Source organism: Plectropomus leopardus, chromosome 23 (genome assembly GCF_026936395.1).
Source record: "Plectropomus leopardus strain MGB_pleo_1.0 chromosome 23, ASM2693639v1, whole genome shotgun sequence".
In the NCBI taxonomy this organism is placed as follows: domain Eukaryota; kingdom Metazoa; phylum Chordata; class Actinopteri; order Perciformes; family Serranidae; genus Plectropomus; species Plectropomus leopardus.
In genome coordinates, this window is record NC_142198.1 from 16,508,150 (window position 1) to 16,525,314 (window position 17,165).

Below are 17,165 nucleotides of genomic sequence, written 5' to 3' on the forward strand. Positions count from 1 at the left end.
TGGAGCTTTTTTGCTTGTTCAAGTGGATCTTAAGTCTTCCTTTTCAGCTTGTAAACTGAAAATTAAGATTCAATTTTAAGAAACATTTTTGTATTTGGTTATTGTAATTTAAAACATCGTATTTTCAGGAAGAATTTTTTTTTTATCAAACTATATCATACATATATAACTATATCAACACGTCTATTTACAAACTCTCACATAATACATGCAGTATATTCTAAGTCTTATTGAATCCTGGAAGTTTTATCTTCCAGGATTCAATTTTAAGAAACATATTTTTAGTATTTGGTTATTGTAATTTAAAACGTTGTATTTTCTCAATTACTTTAAATGGTCTTTAGCAAATAGCCACCTGTCCATTTTTTTCTTTCAAACTGTATGGCACGCAGAAGTAGACTTCAGGGCAAACCTTAAACGCCAAAAGTAACCCTCATTTTCAGAGTCATAACTCGGTCAAATCTTAACACACAGACATCAAACATATATTTTTAGATTCAGTGTTACTTACACTTAAGACTGCGTGTCATTATCTTCGATGTCCATCGCGAATAAACATCCAGAAATCCAGGAAAAGTTGGTTGTAAAAAGGCTTTTCTGAAACTCCAGAACTTCATTGAGAATCGTCGCGTTTTAAAATTTCTTACTTTTCTTTGGTATTTAGGTAATTCAGTGAAACTTGTCTGTACGTATTTTGGGTATTTTCCAAACAGGAACTGCTTATTGCTAATACGGCATACTTTTAATGGTGTTAATTTTCCAAAATGTAACTAATTTAGGCAAAAATGCTGGGCTAAAGTTGTAGCTCACAGCTAACCAACTGGCTTCACTATCCTTGTTTACATCCCCCAAAGCATTATGGGACTGTGCCTCCAAATCGGAGCGTGATTTTTTTTTTCCAACTTAAAGTAAGACAGAGAATAATAAGTAATAAGTAATGACAAACTATAAATAAGTAATTAAAAAATATATTATTATTAATATTATTTACCTTGCAATATATATATTATCACATTAGAGCAGGTGTCACAATTTGACGTCGCATTACGGAAACAGAGACAGAGCTGGGGCCCTCTTTTATACTTATTATTTATAACTAACTTACATATTAAACTTGTCATACAATAACATGTTGGGTAGTCTTAAGAACCATGAATAGATATACCCTTTTATGGTGCATACATGCAAAACTTTTAAATTGATAGTCATAGGTAGCTTCATATAGTCACATATCAAATTTGTGCCTCAAGTGGACAGTGTCAGGGTGGCTTGCATAAAAAGTCAAAAAAAAAAGAGAATCCATTATGGTTCATTCACTTGAAATCATAATGCAGCTAACTGATCAATATGTTTCATCAGAATGTAATTTTTAGCTAAAGGACTGTATTAATGAGAGGGGAGAGGGTGTTGCAAAATGGGAATGGCACCTCAAATATTTTCTAAATGTTGGGGAGGGAGTTAAGTTTTAAGAATATTTGCCTCTTGGCTGGAGCTAATTTGTTTTAAATCCCTGCAGAACTCCAAAATCCATATGCGGATTTGAAAGGCATGTTTTCTTTAAAGATCTCCCAAATCACACAATTTGTCACAGTCATAAACTGCAAAATACTTTTCTGCAACTCAGGCCTGAGTGGCTGCAGGAAAAGTATTTGTAGCTCTGGGGAAAGAAAAAAAATTAGGTCACACTCTATCCAACCCCCTACTCTGATAAATAAAGTACATTTCCTAACTAGTTGCACAAGGTTTTTATGGTTAACATTTATTCTATCATTCATGTTTTGTATTTTTTTATATTTTTTTTTTACAAATAGGTTAGTTTATATTTGCTTATTATATGTTGGATTCATTTTAATATGCATTTTCAAACATATTTCCATGCTGAAATAAAAATAAAAATAAATAAAAACTTAAAATTAAATTACCAAAAAATAATTTGGGGGCCCCCACTGCAGTAAAACTTACTTGGGGTCGTGGACCTCCTGCTGAAGACCTGGGCATTAGAGTAAATGGGGGATTTGGGGGAGCAGTTGTTCCTCTTTTGACATTATTGCCCTTAACTAATACAATGAACCTACTGTCTACAAAGAGTATTTTTACAGGAATTCTGGAGTCACATGTTGTTAAAACCTGCGTAAATAGAAGCAAAACCACACCTGCATGATTAAATCTAAAGGTGAATGAGAAATTACTGGTCAAGCTAGATTTTTTGTCTCAGTCCACTCATACTCTATTGCACAACTCACACTCTCTGTTTTCCATCCATCATTTATAAAGCTCCACTGTACTCACACGGGAACGACTCACAGCCTCACACTGCACCTGAATGCATCCATGCAATTTAACAAAACCTCAAACAGGATCCAACTTGGAAAACATGTTTATTTACTTTCACCAGTGCAGTCGAATGATAATCAAAACATCAACAGAAACAAGACAAACATGGAGTAGCACTGCATTACACAAGTCGAGATCAATTAAGGTCCCAACACCTCAGCAACAAGGAAAACTATTTTCAGAGCGATGGGGATTTCGTTTGAACGGTTTACGGGTGTGAGGTTTTTGTACATGCTCATGTTGTTATCTGACAAGCAGAGGGTGAAGAGTAAGTTGTGGTGTCGTGTGTAACCAGTTTTTATGATGCACTGCCACCTGCTGGCTTAGAGGTAGCTGTACAGCTGCTGGATTAAGAATATATTTTGAATTTTAAACATTTTCAGCCACCAATTACTTTAATTTGTTTGGCATCAAGTCAACACAGTCATCTAAAAACAACATAAACTCGTACTGGAGTGGCCTATAGCCCTGAGTTCAAACATACAATGTTACATTTTTTCCTCAACTGAACTGTGCAAATGTAACACATCTAAGTTTGTATTTACCCAATCGCATAAAATGTCCGTAAAAAAGTCAAATAAAAGAACGTCAGAAAAAAAGTAGGAAAAATCGAACAACGGTATTGAAAGAAAATTGGAAAACACTTGATGCATTTTTGAAGTTGTGTATGTGTATGAGAAAGCAATATCTACAATACACTGTATATAAATGTCCAGTCAGTTCAGCAGATATGAGCACATGGCCACTGTGTACAAGTCTGGTGTGGAGATGCAATCATACACGATTTTGTGCTGTGTATGTGTTTTCCTGTGTAGTGTTTAGGACTCGTCTCCATTGGCGCTGTCGCCGATGTCCTCTCCTTCCTCCTGCTCGCCTTCCTCCTCTTCTTCCTCCTCTCTCCCTCTGCTTTTCACCTGCACAGGAGGGAAAAGTGGACAAAAGATACTTTATTAATCACATGCACGTGTCCTTAGCTCTCGCCCTGGCTCCGTCATCCCTCAACGATCTAACGAAGATCATTAAATTCATCAACTCCTCACCTCGTCTTCGTCCTCCAGCAGATCTCCCTCCTCCTCCGAGTCGTTCAGCCCCCCTTTCAGGTCATCTTTCTTGCTGGAGGTGGAAGAGTTGAGGGGGGACACCTCACCTGGTTCTGGTTTAGAGCCCTTCATCTCTGGGTACATGGAGGGAGGCACAGCAAAAATGTGATCAGCAAAGCGAGGAAACTCTTTTGTAACTACAGAGCTGATTTTCAAAAGGTTCTCCTGATTTAAAGCAGGGATAGGCACTTTATTGTGGCTTTATTGAGCAAAAATCCCATAATATATAATTTGAGCATATTGTAATAGAGTGCCCCAAGTATGACGTTTTTCTGTAGGCCAACCCGGAAGCTAATGTCGCCCTGGTTCCCTCGTCAAAAAGTCTATGGGATTTTTCCATCGAATTTTGAATCATTGCAGAAAATAAGCTCTGTGGTGAACAAATGTTTACGATACTTACACGTGTTGTTCAGCAAAATAATCTTCACAAATGTAGCGTGAAAAGAGGTGTTTATTCGAGAAGATTTCTATGTATTGACCACATAGCTTATTTTCTGCAATGATACAAAATCAAATGGAAAAATCCCATAGGCTTTTTGGGGAAGTATTTTCAAAATTCCTCATATAGATTTCTTATCTTTTTTTCTTTCTTTTTTCAGAGTGAAAGGGAGAGAGATGGGATGACAAGCGGCAAAGGGCCACGCCACAACAATATCGAACCTGTGGCTGAGGCAGTGAGGACATAGCCTTTGTACACTGGGCGCTCACTCTACCGGGTGACCTACTGGGCGCCCCCCTTTTCCAGATTTCTACCTACCCCAGCTTTAACTTTCTGTTTTTCACACTGGTATAAACATGGGTCACTATCAACTCATTGAGGCCCACCTGACTTCTTGTTGTGGTCCTTTTCCATGCGCTCTAGGCTCTCCAGCAGGTAGTCCACCTTGTGTTTGATCTGTGTGAGCTCCCTCTTGATGGTCTGCAGATCATCTACCTTCACTGAGGGAGGAAATGCAGTTAAAACTTAGTATTACATCAATGTGACGGAGCAGCACAGGACGATGTAATCAACGGTTCCTACTTGTGCGGGAGGTCCTCTGGCTGGTCTTGGAGGAGGAGAAGCTAGTTTTGGTTCGTCGGCTTCCACCTCCGCTCACACTGACCCTTGGACGCTTTGAGGGGATGACCGCACGGGAAAGGGGCGGAGGGGGTGGAGGCACCCGGGAGGGCTGGTAGGAGTACATCCTGAGATACACAGGTGCAAAAAGTGGTATGTATCACTGTCAAAGTCTAATGTGGAAATTCTTTTTATGAGCATACAGTGCTGATGGTAAATTTAGTCAACTGAAGCAAGAAATTCCTCAGTGCATGAAAGAGAAAGTTAATTTCCATGCTTGCAAAATCCATGCCAGCATTCACTACATGTACCAGGATGCATTGCACATGAGTTTCTGATGCCCAAAGCTATTATTAGCCTATTGATAAAGTGGCTTGATTATGGCAATAATAATAATAAAAATAATAATCTCGGCAGCACAGAAGATCTATACAATCAGCACAGTTTCAAGGTGGACACCCAAGGTTAAGGACTTATGGCTAAATACATTTTTTATGAGGTCACTGTGACCTTGACCTTTGATTTCCGACCGCCAGTTTCTAATCAGCTCATTCTTGAGTCCAAGTGGACATTTGAGACAAATTTGAGGAAACTCCCTCAAGGCCACCTTAAGATACTGTGTCCATGAAAATAAGACAGATGGAAGGTCACGGTGACCTTGACCTTTAAAAACCAAATTCTAATCAGCTCATTGTTGAGTCCAAGTGAATATTTGTGTCAAATGTAAAGAAATTCCCTTAAGGTATTCTTAAGATATTGCGTTCACGAGAATGGTTGGGACGATGTGGAGGCATCATAATAATAAACCATCAAATTCAGGATATTGTGCACTGTGGACAACAAGGGCTTCGGCAACAACAGACAACAGGCACATGAGTAACAAACATTGGCAGTGAAACTCATAAATATAAAGAATAGACAGCTTACCTGTCATAATAATCTCTCTGAAAGTCATAGTCCAAATCAAGAGATGGACTGTGGAGAGACAGAGGATACGAGATATGTCAGTGCATGTCACAGCCAACACAACACAGCAGGAATTCATCTCCGCACAGCTCACAACCTTTTTATTTACTTTACTCCATAGGTTTTAGTTGTTTTTTTCTTCGTTTTATACCTTGATCCTATGAATTTGTATCAGTAGGTTGGTGTTAATTGTTTCTTTAATGACCTCAAACAAACACTGATTACTTAAAAGATCTATAATGTACACACACATACATGCAAAACATGTATTTATAGGTACACATAAATGAGACATATAAGATATGTATATCTAACTATCTAATTCTATTTTCTTTACTAGTTTCCTTACTCATTTTTCTAATATTGTTTTTTTCATGTGATCTGTTGTTTATTCATTCAATGTATTTTTAATTGTAATTGTACTTTGGTAACTCATGTCGAACGTCCTGTCTGTAAAGCGTATTGATTAAAAAAAATCATTTGAAGCGGAGGATAGCTGCAGCAAAAGGCACTCATCTATGACACGAAGTAATACTTTCTGACGTGTGCTTTGAAGCCTGTCAGAGCGCAGAATCACTGGATTTGCCGTGTTGTTGTTGTATAATAAAGTGCGTACACACCTGTACATGTCTCCTGCAGAACGCTTCACTGTTTTCGATCTGTGAGGTTTCGGCTCGCCTGCCAGGTTAATGTCTGAAGGAGGAAAAACACAGAGTCGAGGAGGTGTTAGAGTCTCCAGGAGTGGGAGAAAGAGCCAGACACGCGCTGTGAACGTTAAGTGTGAAATTTCAATTATCACTTCTTCCCTTCACCTCATGGTATTTAATTTTGGAGGACTAACGCAGGTTTTACCCCCAACCAGGTGGTATTTGCAAATAATTACTCACATTTATTCTGACCTGCGATGAGCACCAGACAGGTCAGAACATTTAGACTAAGAAACAGCTGTTTCTCTGTATCTACTTTAAAGGATTATTTTTTTACAAGCGAAATTTGAAAACATCTCTCATTAAAATCTCCCTTTCAGTGCTGTTTTTAAATGGCTGTTTTGCATGGGATAGTAAAATTCTAGTACAAGGCTGCAACAATTACTTCCTGGAGTCCTCTATTATTGTTTCCTTGGAGGTTTGGGCCAGGCAGCCAGTTTTACATGTTAATTTAAACATGATCTTATTTTGTCTTATCTTTTATTATATGTCATTTAATTGTAAATGCAATTAACAAAAAGAATCAGTTCAATGCAACTACAAGGCTTTCTTCGTGCTACTGTATGATGACGAAGGATTGGTTTGCCATAAATTTTGTGATGGATGCAAAACATTTGAAATGTTGCATTTTAGTGTTTTTCAGGAACTTGTTATTTTGTAAATCACACACTTTTTTTCTCACTCTTTTTTAAAGGCTTTTTTTTTTCTACCAAAAAGGTTTCGCACTGGGCAGAGGTCATTTGACTGGAAGTTTTTCAAAGGGGGTATATCATTAAAAAAGTTTGAGAGCCACTGTGATGAAGTCTTGTTATGCAAGATTTGTGAGAAAATTGTATTATTTATTTATTTTTTTTATTCAGCATTATCTGTCCCACCAAACTTTCTCAAAACAAATATACGGCTTAACATATTACAGAATAGTTGTTCCTTCTTTTAAATGAAAGCAGAATTGTTTGAACAACTGTAACTTTTGTTTTTAGAGAGGGAGTTCAGCACTGATTTTGAGGTTCAGTGCTCATGTAAAAAAACACTGAATTAACGATACATATCAAATATTTGAAACATTTTAAATGCTTATTTTCCGCAGTATCAATACACCGGAAGCAGCTTTGCTTTCTCGCTCTCTCGTCTTGTTAGTTTTCTACGCTCATTCTGCTGCTCTAAAAGAAAAGCTGTTGTTGTCGTGTTATAGCATTGGTATATTTACCTGAAAAAATATTGAATTTTATGCCGGCAGTATGCCAGATTTCCCTGTAGTATCGAAAATAATGTTCGATACTACCCCATCCCCCCCTCCACCTCACCTAACACCTGTCCCACGATCATGCGGCCGTCCTCGCCGGCCACGGCAGCCCGGGCGTTCCTCTCATTGGCGTACTGCACGAAGGCGTAGCCCTTGTGGACAGAGCAGCCGACGACCTTGCCATACTTGGAGAAGATGGCCTCCACGTCGGCCTTGGTGACCAGAAGGGTGTTGAGGTTGCCGATGAAGACGCGGGAATTGAGGGAGCGAGGGTCAGTCTTGTTGGTCACGTTGCTGCTGGCCATGAGGCTGGCGGTGGAGGACGACGACCAACGACACAGGAGGGAGAGAGGCGAAAAGTGGGTAAAGAAAAGGAGAAGAGAGAGATATCAATTTGTTTTTCTCTTGCACTATGATTTGAAATTATCTCAAGAAAATTTTGATTTTTGACATTATGAGTTTTAAAGGATTTTAAAAGTGGGGCTTTAACCACGCTGCCTAAGCTTTCACAATGTGTCTAATCTTTAAAAAGTGGGCTTAAAGCGGGTCAAAGTTGCAGAGGGTTGCAACCGTTGTTAGAAAATGCCCACAACAATTATGTCGGGCCAAAGTTGACAGTTTTAAACTGCATGTTTTGCACGACCAAACAAAACTATATCAAATGTACATTCATGAAAAACAGAGAAAATTCCTCACAGCTTTCTAATTGTGAATGACTTATGTCACTAATAATTAAAGTTGTTGTTAATTAACTTTATATAGATCATATTATTAAATGACTTATCATTTTAAGCAATAATGACACCTTTCATGCTCATTTACTGACATCTTTAAATTAACAAAAATGCATCATAATCATTTACGTGCACATTGCAAATTCAAGGTGCTACTTTCTACCTCCTACCGTACAGGTGGATTTCTGCAAAGAGGAGGACTTTCATACACACGCACACACACTTTCAGTGTGTTTGCACTTTCAAAAGGGGGGCTCTAAAATTGGAAATCAGACAGCAGAATACATTGTGATCGGGTCATGAAGCAGCCAGCACTCACTCCATTGTGTCTGTGATCGGGTCGGTGGAGGTCTGCCTGCCTGTCTGAGTCTGTTGGAGAGAAGAGGGTCGTCGAGGACGTATGAGAGATGGAGTCAGTGAGTGTGGGCAGACATCTACTACACCTCCAAAAAAAGTTTGTTTTGGGTTTTTTTTTTTTGGAAAGGGAGGAGGGGGCTTTTCAGGAGGTAAGATGTTTGTGAAAAAATTGAGGCCGAAAAACCAAAAAAAAAAAAAAAACCTGTGGGATAAATGTTTGGTTGTTATGACAAAACAAGATATTGCATTAAATTGTGAGGTTACCTACTTAAAGTGTATATAAATGATAACTTCTTTGTTCTACATCTCTACAGAGAGTGGGGGAAGTAAGCGGCGTCCTGCAGTAAACACCACTTTAGTGAAGCTCATAACTTTTTATTCGGCAACATTTCATAACATCCGACATCATGGCACAACAGGAAGCTCGCGTCAATATTTAACAACAGCTTGTGTGACGATACACTTTTTCTACTGATCCCCTTGACTTTCTTTAAGTTGCTGTCAGTGAGGGTTTACAGGTAGGCGAAAAATAAAGGGGAAGCTACGGAGCCCTTAAAGTGTCCAAAAGTCATGTTTTTTTATCATGTGGGAACAAGATAATTATTTTGTGGGAACAAGTTCTTATCGTACGCACTATTGTTAATTATAATTATTATAATTGTTATATTTTAATAATTGTTACACATTATTTATAAAATAATAATCTTGTACCCACAAAATAAAAGAGAAGTTATTATCTTGTGAGCACAAGAAACTACATTTTTGGAACACGATAAATAACTTGCATGCACAAAATTATTATGTTTTGTGTACAAGATAATTAACACTTTTTTAAAGAGGTTAATAAGCTGTTCAAACAAGATATCAATTGAGCATGCAAGATAATGAATTGTTCCCAAAAGATCATTATAAAGGAAAATGAAAAAATACAAATTTTATTAGTTACAGTAAAAATGAAAAAGAAAAAGTATTAGTTAACTCGTGCAAAATAAAAACAAAAAGTTTTTCCTACAAAACAGGCAAGATGACTTGTTCCCACGAGATATTATTTATAAAAAAAAATACAAAATATCTGGTTCCCAAGGGATGACTTAAAGACAAGATAAATTCTTCCTGCAAGATAATTAACTTGTTCCCAAAACACGACTTGTTTGCGCAAGACAATGACTTATTTCCACAAAATAACTTGTGGACACACACACGATAAAATAAAATCATCTTTGGGGACTTTAGAGGCTCCATAGAAATCATGGCTAAGACACATTTTAATCGATAAAAAAATTAGGGGGATTTGTTTTGTTTTTTTTTGTTTTGTGTTTGTCAAATATTATCATGCTTTCAGAGACTTCACAGTCTGCAGCTCTGCATAAAAAGCACGTCACAATAGTGTGCACACAATCAGCAGCGTAAAGTATGTCAGCTTTACTGCGGGCAGAAAGAGGCCAGATTGTTGCTGCTGTCGCATTAGTTGCACACGCTGCAAAATTATGTAACATTGCGGAGAGGAAGCCTCAGATAATCACGAACACGTGTGCAAAAACACAGAGACAAAGAATTCCTGAGAAGTAGACCCGCAATGTCCGCAAGAGACTTTTATTTGATATTTGCTTGATAAAACTACATTATGATAAAATGACAATAATGCAACTTTAGAGATAAAATATCTGCTCGAGGGTTTTACTGACAGATGTTCCTGTTATTTTGTTATTTAAAGATGCTCATATTTCAGCATCATGTGTGACTTTTTGTGCCAATCTTGTTTTTTTGCTAATTCCCTGTCCACCCTGCCAGCCGTTCATGTTATCATCAACCACTTCAGCCATCACAAAGCCATATCTCACCTGCCAACGCGCGGCGCTGCTGCCAGCCGGGCTAAACTGGAAGCCGGCAGCAGCAGCCGCTCCCTCTCTGGCCGGCGGCTGCTAGCAGGGGATTACATGGTTTGCAGCAGGCTGTCTGGCCAAAGCTTAATGCTCTCCTCTACATGATTTGGCCGGGATATTTCTATCTGCTTGGCGAGCTGACAGGGTGTCTACAACACCGGGTGTGTTTGGGGGGGGGGGTCACATGTTGCTCTGCAAGTGTTCCTAAATCTTTGCGGCATGTTGGGGGTTCAAGGGTGAATATCCAGGGTTTAAATACAAGCATGTGATTATTTCATGTAGAGACTAATGTCGAGTACAACCAATCAGACTATGGGTAAAAACATTTATTGGAGAACTAGTTTTTCTGGATCATCATCACCTTTGTTGTGGTGCATTCAGGCGCCATTCGGAAGTATTTAAACCTATGAACCCTGAGCACATTTTTCTCAAAAACATGGTAAAAAAAACAGCAAATTGGCAAGAAAAAAAAAGAATTAAAAAAAATTAGAAAATTAGACACATTAATCCCTTTGAATCGATTTAAAACCCTGTTGACTGAATTAAAGCACAGTGAATGTATGTGTTGATGCAAAAACACGTGCCTAATGCATATGTTTGTTTTTAATGTGCACTTTAATGTATACCTCACTTCTTGTGTTTCACATGTATTTTGTAATGTGTTTGTACTGTTTTATTTTTTGTTTTGGGTGTCATTGTAAAAGAGAGTCTGCTCTAAATGGCCTTCCATCTTTAAATAAAGGTTAAATTTAAAAAAAAAATGTTTAAACAAGGAAGTTAAAAAAATAGTTTTTAAAAAAGCCAGGGATTTATTACTTATTTATTTATTATTACAAAATAATTATAATTTCCAAGCATATTTTTTAGGTCATTTCCAGTTTATTTGTTTCTATTTTTTGTTATAATTTGCAGTGTTTTTTTTGTTTGTTTTTTTTTTAGTTTTTAAATATCTTGCAAATTTCTGAATTATTTCTTCTGAAATTGGGAAAAAAAAAATTACCTGTAATGACCCCGTAGATTGAAAATGGTGACACTCATTTGTTTTTGTTTGTTTTTGGCAGTTAGAAATGTTGATTTAACATCATCTTTAGTCAATATCCATTAAATATCTTTTGTGTCATTTTGCCAGTTATTATCCACACAAGTCCTGTTTTTATTTGGGGTTTTTTCATCTTCCTGTGGTGCACTATTTTGGGACTTTTCTCTTGCAACAATACAAGGCCAACAGTCCATCAAAGGGTGATCTCAGAGTCCTCCAGGATGATCTGATTTCTTCTGTAGGCCAACACAAAAGTTAGCATTACTCTGGTTCATTCCTCAAAAAGCCTATGGGATTTTTTCATTTGATTTTGGATTATTGCAGGAAATAAGTTCTGTGGCAACACAAACGTTTGTGAATACAGGTTTTGCTCAGCAAGAAGTGCCACCCTAAGAAGCTAATGTTGGGCTTTAAACTAACTACACTTTTAATGTTGCCACAACATTGAGGCTGTAAAGCCGCGTGGTCCGTGATGACATCCTGGGTCTTTCTCCACAGGCAGTTTAGCAACCGCCTTTTTCAACCCTTTGAAACCTTCTTTCAAAAACATGAGAAAACAACAGCAACAAAAGAAGAAATTACCCAAAAATGTGCAAGAAATAAGTTAAAAGTAAAAAAATGACATGAAAATCAGTGAAAAGAAAGTAAAAAAGAAAGGCAAAGAAGACTCGGAAAAGGTGCTTAAAAATGATAACAACTAACATAATTTAAAGAAATTGTGATATTTCTAAAAAAGAAATTACTTTTTTTCTAAATCTACTACTTTCTTGCAATTTGTAGAACATTTCTTATCAAGTTGCTCACTGCCTTTTCACTCACATCTTTGAAAGAAAAAGTAAAAGAAACAAGGAAAACAAAACTCAGAAAGTGCTTAAAATTATAATAATTCTGCAACACAATTTTAAGCAATTATAATAATTACAATTTTTTTTTCTTTTTTCAAAGATGGGGAAAAAGAAAAAAAAATTGTAATTATTATAATCTACTTATTTCTTGCAATTTGTGGTACCTTGTATTTTTTTTTTTTATCATTGCCTTTTCACTCGTCTTTGAAGTTACACTAACGTGCTCAGGTTCAGAGGGTTAAAGATTTGAGAATAGCATCTGAAAGCAGCACAAAAAAAGTGATGTCACGCCTGGTTTCAAAGGGTTTTGACACGTAAAAGCTCACGAATGGGGTGCTTACTGATGCATTTTATGTGTGAAAGTCTCCTAAGTTAGTGTTAACCACAGACCTTATTTCAGGTATCTCAACCAAAAACCCAGTGACTTCAAGACGAGGGAACCTGGAGATTTTAACTCATTTTCGGCTCATTCATTGAGCACACTATGATCTAAAAATCATAAGCTTCACAGAGGTGGTGTTTATTGCAGGGATTTAATACCAGATTGCATTATAGAGAAAGGTCCCACTGGTATTTTCAACATAATTATTTATGCCTCAATAAGGGCTAAATGCTTCCTGTGGCCCCTGATATTAAAAGAGTCCACTCATGGCAGTGTGAAATTAAATATAACATGACATTACAGTTCATAACCGCGGTAACTTTTCCTATCCTCGGCCTCATTTGGGCTTCATTGCACGGTGGCCTGCAGCTGAGACTTCTGGGAGATATAAATGACTAAATATCTTAAGTCTCATTTTGACTAGAAATGATTGGTGAGTGTTTAATGTTTGTGCTTCCACTGTGAAAGACACTGCAGCTCTCAGGACTCATGCTCCAGCTGCAGTGTAGTCTGTGTGTGTGTGTGTGTGTGGACTTTTTAGATTTAGGGCATACGAATGAAGGAGATAATAATTAGGAACTCGATATTAACCTTTGAGATTGAGGGGTTTTAAAGGGCTCAGTGTAACTGATGTGAGAAATGCAACTTTTTTAACCGTTTCGAGGGAAAATATTAAATTTAAAAAATAAAAATAGGTACACATCATCAAATACATTCAGTATTAGTGATCACTGAATGTGTTAATAATTCGTGATATTCGGCATGCTTATTTTAAGAGGTGTAACCTTGCTATTGGGGGTGATAATGATGTCATCAGTGTTATTATCAAGAGCGGGTATATTTGTGTCTGTGTGGGGCATGAAACCTGATTTAACTCCATAAAATGGCATGCACACTCAAAAAAAAAAAATTAAAAATAAAATTTAAAAATTAAAATTACACAGCAAAGGCAGCAAAAATCTGATTTTGCCTTTGTAAGTGCCAGCACTCGATCCAAGAACTGGATGCAGGAGGGAGCTGAGGGAGTGTTATTCAGAAATGAGCTCCAAACGGGGCCGCTCATAATCAACACTGAGCATTATGCATTTGATTATCATCGACTGAGAACATGTGGGAACAGCTCAAGTGTCAAACTGTTGCATTTTAAGCTGTTGATTTTCTACTTTCACAGCACAAAAAAAAAAATAAAAGGCAAAAAACAAAACACTACATGCTACTTGTTCTAGGAATTAAAAAGGGGGAGAGATGGGCTGAGTCACAAAGGGGTGAAAACAGATGTGGAGTATAAAAAAAGTGATGCAAAAGTTGAGGTGAAAAATAAATCAAAAAAAAGAGAGAAAAAAAAAAGGTTGAGACCAACTTACGATTTGCCGCTGCTCAAAAAAGAGGCTTCAAAAACTAAACAGGGGGGAAACAAAAACGTAATATTAGAAAAGAGGGCATTGTAAAAATGAAACTGTTATTACCACAAACAGGGAGGGCAATGTATGGAAACTGAAAGTAAAAGATTAAAAGAAAATAAAAAAATTTAAAAAGTTGACAAATAATAATGCCCTTAATGTCCCAAAGCACATTTCGCTATAAAAAGAAATCACTGTTTAAAGGTAAAATAAAATACATTCACTCAAATCAAATTCTGTTGGGGTTCAATTCAATTTTGGTGTTTTTTTTTACCACATTTCAGAAAAAATATGTCGTTTTAGTATTAACTTAATGAAAAGATTGTTTTCAATTTTACATTTTTTTCATGTGATTCAAACTTGAAATTATGAAAAAGGAAAACATGCACACACAACAAGAAAAAAACAACAAAAAATTTGATAAACGAAAAGATAATTGAAAATGTGAGCATCCAAAACTTTTTACTGCATTCTGGTGAGATTTCATGCACTAATTTAACCTTTTCAACATCAATTTGTGCTGTAAATGTCTTTTTTTCCAAATACACTTTACTCTCTGCATTTCTGTGATTTGTTTTGTATCCATTTGTGCCTTTTCTGCAACAATGGATGGTGTTTATTTCTTAAATATTGTCAAATTAAAAATTCTCTTGCACTTTTTTATAGGGTGGGAGACACACACTCACACACATACACATATATATGAAGCCTGGGGGCATCTAACACTTAATTTCGTGCATTCTGGTGAATTTTTAAACGCTAATTTATGCCTTTTCTGCATCAATTTATGGCGTAAATTTCTTCAGTTTTGTCAAAATAAAAGTCTTCGGCAACCTTTTCCGGATTAGGCGTTTGGGGTCGCTGACAGATAATTTTAAGCATCCAACACTTAATTTCCATTCAGGTCTTTTTTTGCATCAATTTGTGTCTTTTCTGCAACAATGTATGGAGTTAGTTTCTTTAATTTTGTCAAAATAAAAGTTCTCTAGTACTTTTTAAGGAATGGGTGTGCAGGAGGATGCAAAAGCAATATTCACGGGACACGTGCACCCCGCACCCCCCGGATATCTACACCTATGCCTGATTGCTATTTGAGGAGCATATATTTAAGATAATTATTTAATTGATGCTATTTTTAATTGTAATCAATATCCTGGTTTGTTTTTTCTCAAACTCTACAGCTGTTTCAGATAGTGATGTGTAACAAGCTAATTTGATTTTACTTTTTATTTTTAAAAAAATCATTTATCATACAAAGATAAACATGGTGCCAAAATTAGTCTCCTTTGCTAATTAGCAAATGTTTACTAGCAATGAAGAAGAATTTAGGTGGGAATTCAAATAGTCATGCAAAAAAACAAAATAAAAAAGGGGATGGGATGGATTTTAAATTTTTTTTCTTCTTTTAATCTACTGAACGGCTACTTGCCTTTAAAACTTAACCTGCGTATTTGAGCTCGGACGTCTACAGATATGCAAACTCGCAAAGAAGATACAGCATCTGCACCACATCTGTGTGAGAAAAATCAGTGGCCCCCATATCTTTGCTTTTCTCACAGGGGCCAGAATAATGAGGACAGCTGCAGAATAGCGCCCCTGTGGCCTGGAGGGACTCATGCTCAAGGACACTTTCTGAGGACACATTTGGGGCCAAGGGGGGTAGGGTACAGTAGGGGGTAAACCAGGGATTTTGCAGTTTTAGAGAGTAATCATCAACTGCAAGTCAACCCTGTTTTTGGCAGTTTTTTTTAGCAAGTTTTTCAAAAATATGTGCACAATGAATCAGCCATGAAGCTATAAAATGATAAATGAAAGAAAAGCAATTTAGAGGTGTAGGCCTGATTTGGGCTCAGTGCAGGCCCCTCTAAAGGCCTACGTCCATTGTCTAAACAGCTCCACAGCTCAGAATAAACTGCTACTGAATGAATGAGCTTCTTAATCTGCAAATAAACTTAATATCAGAATTACCAAATGCATTACTTCTGCCACACCAATGCTACAGCAATCCCAGGTGTTAATGTTCCTGGAAAAAAAACGCCCCCACTTGTCATTGAGGAAAAAAAACCATCTTGCCTGAAAAATTACATCACTCCTGAGAGAAATGCTGCAGAAAATATAGCGTCTCAGCACAGCCAAAATCACAAAGAAAACAGGGAAAAACAACGGCAACGACTGCAATTCAAGTTACAGGTGGAGGCAAAACACAGGACGAGATTAAAAAACCTCTTAAAAACATGTCTCCGGAAAAAGGGCGACCCGCTTTGAACACAGTCCAGAAAAGCCTGGAACCATCTTCCATATTTTTTTTCCTCGAAAATATCACCACATTCAGATAAACAACGACGTAACACAGCAGCCCTGAAAAATGGAGGTTTTGAAATGTCTCATTCGAAAAACAAAAGCAAAAATCCTGCCGTGGAAAGCTACTTAAAACTAGTGTCTGCGCAGCTCAATATGCCAACACAAAATGTACGCCACTAAAGCCAACACAGTCTCAGGAATACCAGCCAGGAAAAATGCATTAAAAATAAAAACAAAAAGTCCCAAAGAGGTTCAAAGTCGAGAAAAAAAAATAAAAAATATAGGGGGAAAAAATCTCTCGGTTAAAAATACTCACCAGGAGTTTAACACTAAAAATGAGTAAAATTCAACGCTGTTTTTACTTGAGTAGGTAAAGATCCGTTAACGGCTCTGCAGGCTGATTGTATCACCTTGAAACCAGTGGACACGAAATGGCGTCGACTCAAACGCACAACAGAAGAAGGACACCGCCCACTGCTGCGTCTCAGTTTCTGATTGGACGCTCAAACCGCGCTGTGTGGATATACTCTTCGGTGATTGGCGGATGCGCTCGTCACTCCGGCTTTACGCATGACGACACACGTATTTTGTACTCGATTGATTTAAGAGCTTAAAGACGGCCCACGTTTCGAGCGCGAGGCTCACGCGCTCGTGTCATGTTGTCGTTTTTTTATCATTTAAAAAGAAAGTTGATTTCGATGCTTTATTGTTTTGTACACACGAACAATTACAAGCGAAATGTGATGTCCACGAGCTGCGTCCGAGCGCATGCATTGACGCTCGTGATCAGCAGGTGGTGTTATGAAACCAACAGGGG

At 37.3% G+C, this 17,165-nt stretch overlaps 1 protein-coding gene across 5 annotated transcripts; it reads right to left on the bottom strand.

Annotated features, from left to right (window-relative positions):
• Positions 1 to 2,359: 2,359 nt before the first annotated feature.
• Positions 2,360 to 16,812, bottom strand: hnrnpcb (heterogeneous nuclear ribonucleoprotein C b). Of its 5 annotated transcripts, XM_088073383.1 has the most exons (11): positions 16,665 to 16,776; positions 16,016 to 16,070; positions 14,012 to 14,045; positions 8,461 to 8,510; positions 7,469 to 7,716; positions 6,078 to 6,150; positions 5,419 to 5,466; positions 4,456 to 4,619; positions 4,260 to 4,373; positions 3,375 to 3,508; positions 2,360 to 3,248 (listed from the first exon to the last, which is right to left on the bottom strand). In XM_088073383.1, exons 4-11 carry the CDS (start codon positions 8,463 to 8,465, stop codon positions 3,153 to 3,155), a joined length of 882 nt encoding a protein of 293 aa, XP_087929509.1. In that variant the 5' UTR covers positions 8,466 to 8,510; positions 14,012 to 14,045; positions 16,016 to 16,070; positions 16,665 to 16,776; the 3' UTR covers positions 2,360 to 3,152. The 5 variants fall into 5 exon arrangements, with proteins under 5 accessions (XP_087929509.1, XP_042367835.1, XP_042367838.1 ...); XM_042511901.2 differs by lacking the exon at positions 16,016 to 16,070 and having other exon boundaries at positions 16,665 to 16,812; XM_042511904.2 differs by lacking the exons at positions 8,461 to 8,510; positions 16,016 to 16,070 and having other exon boundaries at positions 16,665 to 16,812.
• Between the last annotated feature and the right edge of the window lie 353 nt (positions 16,813 to 17,165).

Coding starts and splice junctions, on each gene's coding strand:
- hnrnpcb (XM_042511901.2), bottom strand. Junction 4,374..4,455: donor CCAGAGGACCTCCCGCACAA/GTAGGAACCGTT, acceptor TTCCTCCCTCAG/TGAAGGTAGATGATCTGCAG. Junction 3,509..4,259: donor GGACCACAACAAGAAGTCAG/GTGGGCCTCAAT, acceptor CCATGTACCCAG/AGATGAAGGGCTCTAAACCA.